Source organism: Crinia signifera, chromosome 1, assembly GCF_055691185.1.
Source record: "Crinia signifera chromosome 1, ASM5569118v1, whole genome shotgun sequence".
In the NCBI taxonomy this organism is placed as follows: Eukaryota; Metazoa; Chordata; class Amphibia; order Anura; family Myobatrachidae; genus Crinia; species Crinia signifera.
Genome location: NC_139217.1, coordinates 113645575 through 113651574, shown reverse-complemented (window position 1 = coordinate 113651574; position 6000 = coordinate 113645575). Strand labels below are relative to the sequence as shown.

At 43.8% G+C, this 6000-nt stretch overlaps 2 protein-coding genes across 5 annotated transcripts in view; one reads left to right on the top strand and one right to left on the bottom strand.

Moving 5' to 3' along the window:
- Nucleotides 1-232: 232 nt before the first annotated feature.
- On the bottom strand, nucleotides 233-2916 carry ERCC8 (ERCC excision repair 8, CSA ubiquitin ligase complex subunit). 2 transcript variants are annotated; one of them, XM_083171701.1, is made up of 2 exons: nucleotides 2664-2916; nucleotides 233-2050 (listed from the first exon to the last, which is right to left on the bottom strand). In XM_083171701.1, the coding sequence occupies exon 2, from the start codon at nucleotides 1917-1919 to the stop codon at nucleotides 720-722; it is 1200 nt and encodes a 399-aa protein (XP_083027827.1). In that variant the 5' UTR covers nucleotides 1920-2050; nucleotides 2664-2916; the 3' UTR covers nucleotides 233-719. The 2 variants fall into 2 exon arrangements, with proteins under 2 accessions (XP_083027827.1, XP_083027834.1); XM_083171708.1 differs by lacking the exon at nucleotides 2664-2916 and adding an exon at nucleotides 2569-2597.
- Nucleotides 2904-6000, top strand: part of FBXW7 (F-box and WD repeat domain containing 7) — a 229733-nt gene continuing 226636 nt past the window's right edge. For 2 of the 3 annotated variants that reach the window (XM_083171656.1, XM_083171664.1), the window contains exon 1: nucleotides 2904-3082. The gene's annotated coding sequence lies outside the window, so the exon portion shown is untranslated. Of the gene's footprint in view, nucleotides 3083-3109; nucleotides 3129-6000 lie in introns of those variants that run through there. The other variant, XM_083171672.1, reaches the window with a different exon arrangement.

The window sequence follows — 6000 nt, the reverse complement described above, 5'->3', positions numbered from 1 at the left end:
ATGCTTGTACAGACGCAGATTAGGGTTCTGTCCAGCAAGAACTCGTATGACAAGTCCTAGGGCCCATTCTTGCCCAAGACTCCCCTGGCGTGGCGATGACTTTATAGGTTCTGAGGAATTAGACTTTTATAAGAGGAGGTGTTTTTGAATTCAATTAACGCATTCCACACATGTGCATATATGGAGAATTTCTCAGGTGTGGAATAGTAAATATCATCCATTGACACACATACATGGACATGTTTTTATTTAAAATAATGGCTTTTACGCTCCAGGTATTTTAAGAAAACATTCACACAGCGAATTGTGCCTGTATCACAGTAATACTGTACACTAAACAAACATTACCAATGTTCTATACATTAATACAGAATTTAATAGGCCAGCTATAAGTACAGTAGTCAATTCATATACCTGACAGCTACACACAACCAGACCAGACGGCCTAGCGATGCAGAGACTGGCACGTTCAGGAGACACAAATAGATCATAGCATTCATGTCAGGACTCTCTGGATAGTCACAGGAAAAGAGTTTTATTAATAACATACCCTGAGCACATAGATTCCATTTTGGTTATGGATTATTGCGATAGGTGCAGCTTTTCATTGGGTAAGATAAGCAAAATAATTGCTTCTGCCTGGATTGTTCTGCATTAATGCTTACTTCCATTGTAATAGATGGCATTGGATTTTTTAAATTGTAATTCAAATATTTGCTTCATCCTTCCTCATCGCTACTGCTCCATGCATCTTCAAATGCAGGATGGAGATGGGTCTGTGACCTTGATTTCCCAAGGTCTTCATCAGGTTCAGCCTCCCGCATTGCGGGCACCCAGGCTAATACGTTACAGTCTTTGCTGCCACTGTACAGCTCCTGAAAGTGAGGTTGAAACACACAGCAGTCCACATCATTGTAATGTCCTCTCAGCACACTTAGCTTTTCACCAGAATAGATGGTGTACACAACAATGGTACTATCATATGGTACAAAAACAAAGTCTGGGCTACAACCCACTGAAACAGTGAACTTGACACTTTTTCTGCTACAGTTGGAAACTTTGCCATAGTTGACCAGGGTATTTTCCCCTGAAGCACTGTTCCACAGCCTCATCCTATCATCTGTACCAATAGTCAGTAGGTGAAGTCCATCACTGGTAAAACATAACCCATTAACTCTTCCATTGTGAGCAGTGTTAGCAGATTCTGAGGAAGCTTTTGATTTTTCCCCATTGTGCTGATCCAGAGTTATCAGGCAGCCTGTAGCTTTACGCACATCCCACAGTTTGACTCTACTGTCAGCGCCTGCTGAAGCTAAAATATAATCATATCTCGGAGACCAGCAGACAGACAGAACTTCAGCTCTATGGCCCTGCAATATATGCGAACATGAGCCAGATTTCATGTCGCATAACTGAACTTTGGGACTTTTGGTTCCAACTGCTATTAAGCTGTGCTTTGTTGCTAATGGAGACATGTGGTGGCTATACACATTACCATCAAACTGAAATATCTCTGCGAGTTGTAATGAGTTTGTGTCCCATATCTTTAGCGTATTATCAAATGAACTTGATGTAAACAATCCGGTGTCATGAGGGTACCACTGAACAGTCTCAACACTAAATTTGTGAACATCAGGGTGACCTTTGCCCACCTTAGAAATCGCTTTACATGTAAACGATGACGTTTTACTTAGATTTTCAAGGTCATAAATTACAATAATGCCATCTGAGCCACCAGAGATCATATATCTTCCCTCCACTGGGTCAATATCAAGAGTGTTGATCCCATTCTCATGCATACGTTCAACATCTCGATCCTTGTTTAGCTCCAAACTCAGAACCCTTCGTGTACATTCAGCTCGAGTGAGACGAACAGGGCTATCCAAGCCACAACGCTGGGACCAAAGGAAGCCAAGCATTCTCCAGCAGAATGGTTCTTATATGCTAGGAAGTGGTTCACACAATCTGCAGTAAAGTGTAAGGACGGATTACTCTACTATAAATGTATGGATTTCACTAGCAATTCATTCACAATTCCTCTGATTAATACCTAAAAAGAAAACAAAATGAATAAATTATATATAATAAGACATTTTTCGCAGGAGTGAAACATGAAAGATTGAAGAGAAAAGTGGATAGACATAGGAAAAAGATGGAAGGTGGGGGGCAAATTTATATATACATACATACACATACTATATATGTTAAGCACTTTAGTTGATCTGCAATTCATTGGCATATAAAGCAGAGTATATGATATATTTATTCAATAGTCTAGTGTTCACGTGATACTGATACTCTTGGGCGCCTTTGTTTAAAAGGTTTTGGGAACCGCTGATCTATTCACATTAAACAGAGAGCTTGGGGGAAGCCCATCACCTCCGTAGGTGCTAGGCAGGCTGACCCACCCACATTAGTGAAGCCTGTGTCATGTTTAAATGTAATAAAATAAATCACTATTGCTATTTGGATTTTAGATTCACTGAGTAGAAAACAGGATCTAATTGCCATTTCCTAGCAGGAGGCATGGTAAATGAGAAAGCTTTTGATATTGGAGAGTGTACTTACCCTAAGTGATTCCTGTGGAAGGTCTGCTGCTGCCATGTAAAAAAAAATATATATATATAATCCGCCACTGTACACAGCTGACTTTAGTGACTTACCTATCTATCACAGCAGCTGAACTGGAGACGGTCACAATGTATTACCGGGCTCCGGCTCTGACACCCAGATAAACTACATCCTGTAGCCGGCGGCGACCACACTCTCCTGCAACACGCCTACGGAACCTTACCCGGCCACACCGTTTCTTCCCCAAGTTCACTCTTCTCTTTTCCGTCTCCCACGGATGACCTCACTCCCGCTGCGACGACGGCAGCACTGGTTGTTGCCGAGCGACTGACGTCATCCCGGCGCGCCCTCTCCTCCGTGCCTGTGTCTCTCCGCGAGCACCTTCCGCTAAGTGCGCGTGTGCCAGCAGGGTGTGCGCGAGGGGCAACCGGAGCACCGTGCGGACCCGTGACTACGATCAGGCGGATCCCACCCCGCGCCTACCGGCACCGACCGCACTCTCTGCTGTCCTGTACGTATACCTAGCCGACAGTGTGCTGCTATCACCTCCACACTATGTATGTCCTGTATGTTTGTATTTTATACTGTGTGTTCATTATATATTGCATATGTGTATTATATGTTGTGGTCGTATGTACTATGTACTCGACGTGTGTATTTATTATGTAATATATTGTGTCTTCTCCAGTATACTGTGGTTTTGTGTATGTACATGCATGCTGTACATGTGTGTATTATTTACTGTCTGTGTTTTAGCATACTAGATGTGTGCTGTAATGTGGTTATGTATGTGTAGTGCACGCAAGTTTTACTATTTACTGTACATGTGGGTGGATGTCTGTGTGTTGGTATTTTGGACCTGCCACCTATGTGTCCACTCCCTGCAGAGATGCAGCTGCTGTATCCTGCTCCTGCACTTCTTACCTTATTCCCAGCGATGGTACTCCTTAAGGTCTTTGCTGTCTGCCTAGCAGTGCCTTGGTTTCTGGTGCACGTATTTTGAGGAAACAACAGACCTTTAAAATAATAATAATAATAATAATACACACACATACTAAGTGTTGGAGAGAGATAAAGTACCCACCCAAGCTGTCACCTTACAGGCTGTGTTCGATAAAATGACAGGAGCTGGTTGGTTCGTACTTTCTCTCTCCACTGTATCACTCTCCAAGGCTTAGTACATCTGCCCTTTACTGAAAATGAGTTAATCATTTCGAGGTGAAACCATATGGACACTGAACTTTTTTTTTAACTCCTTTTTTTATATTAAGAAAGGATTCTATATGCTGCAAGCACATCCTCTGGATTCTTCAATCCAACATATGTGTGTGTTGACTTTATGGTTTATGGAATTGGTGAGTGCACACTCTGGTCATAAGTTGACACTTGACCAGCATGAACCATACGTTCGCATGGGGACCAATGTTTGGCGTATGCGCAGCTGCATTTCTGTGCATATGCCGGATGCGTGCGGCCACGGTGAACAGACTGTTTACCAGGTGCACACACCTTACATTGCGGGTGTGGGGTGATGGCAGATAGTCGCACCCATGGGAATGCCCAACGTTTCATGTGCTTTCCCATGGAAATCGCACGGTGATGTGGGCAGGCAGCTGACTGAACTGCCCACCCACTTCCTTCCGAATGCTCATGCACATCTAAAGGTGCCCATAGACTAGTAAGATTTATCTTCAGATCTGGCTGGTTGGAACAAAAACATGGTTATGGATGAGTGACAGTTTGTCAGTTTTCCAGCATTTCCAAGCATATGGTCAACTGTCATTTGCTCTCATCCATAACCATGTTTTTGTTCCAACCAGCTAGATCTAAAGATAAATCTGCATGTGTATGGCCACCTTAAGGTTACCTCAGAGTAACCTTAGATGTGAGGTGACCATCGAATGATGTGGGTGTTCCCCCCCCCCCCCCCCCACAGCCTGTGAATGGATGTTTATGTAAGACATCCATTTGCAGCCCGTGTGTGCATATGTGGCGTACGGGGGGAGGGAGGGGGGCAGGCAACCTGGAATTCGGAAGGCAGTGTCTGGTGGACTCGCAGCCTTGCAAATCAACCAGAATAAGTTCCACGGTCCTAGTGTTGGGTTCCTTCTCATCACTTCATGTAATGGATGTTTGCACATGTGCATACAGAATACTCTGCTTTTGGAGGTCTGTCAACACATTTTTAAGTAAAGATCAATTGCCTGGTCAAAAGTGTTTGTGGACCAGACCATCTTCTGATAACCATGTACTCTGCAACATAAATCTTTGGTACATATTCTCTCGCCCCTTTACTGCCTGCTCTTCTCTTACATTAATACGAATAATTTCTCTCTGTCTGTCCCAGTTTCTTGTAACAATCAGTATATTTGGCTGCCCAACTTGGTTTGCCCAGGGAGGCGTTTAGCACTTAGCTTGCTCCTACAGAAGTTTCTGTCACATCTTCTGCCGGCACTGGGTTCCAGAACCTCGCTCTCACAATTGATACCTGATTTGACCATTACAGGCAAGTCTGTTGTCCTGACTTTAGCTGAGCAGGAATCCAGGACACCTTCTCACCAAAATCAATAGTTTCCCCCCTATCCAGGAGTATTTAAATGTTTTGGATCTACCATTCCCTTTACTCACATCCCAGAAGTGGTACAGACATCCCTCAGTTGGCAGTCCAATTTTACTCCCTTCACCTGCTGATTCTCCCCTTGCTTTTATATGAGAACTCACCACTTTAAAGTGCGACTTTGTCAGAGTAAAAAAGTCTCTGCCAATTGAGTTCACCTGGTATAGGTATTGCTCTAACCTCTAAATACGCTGTACTGTATGTACAATATAATTATTTGGAGAAGTTTTCCCTGTGGTGTGTATCACTCCAAAATTAGTGTCTGCACTTGATGTTTCATTCACTACGGTAAATAGACACTTGGAAAACATATCAATGGATCTAGTGCATTTAGTGTATTCAATAATAAGTTTATTATATAAATGACTGCAGTTTGTTGTAAATGTTGAAAGTGCAGCCATTGGTCTACCTCAGTACTGGTGCTGATCTCTCAGGCATATCCAAATAGCTCTTGGAATCTGTTACCAAAGCTGTTTTGCATTGAGTTAAGGGGGGGTGCACACCTTTGTGATACAGTGTCTCAATAGATGTCGCGACTAGTGTGCCGGCCCATAGAAACGCAATGGCTTAGTGCAAATAGTCACAGGGGGTATGCAATCTGGGATCACAGATCAAGAGCCGTGATCCTGGCCCGTTTGCGGTCTGATCGACTGCAGAACGACAGACGGGATTCAGTGTCCCGTCTGCCACTCGGTGCAAAGGGGGCGTGTCTGTGAAAACTGCCATGGATTGGCGATCTGCTGCCGGAATCAAGACAATCCATGGCAGTTATCGTCAGCGCGGGCCCGACAGCTTTTAAAGCCGGGCCCGTT

Coding starts and splice junctions, on each gene's coding strand:
- ERCC8 (XM_083171701.1), bottom strand. CDS start 1,919: ATGCTTGGCTTCCTTTGGTCCCAGCGTTGTGGCTTGGATAGCCCTGTT.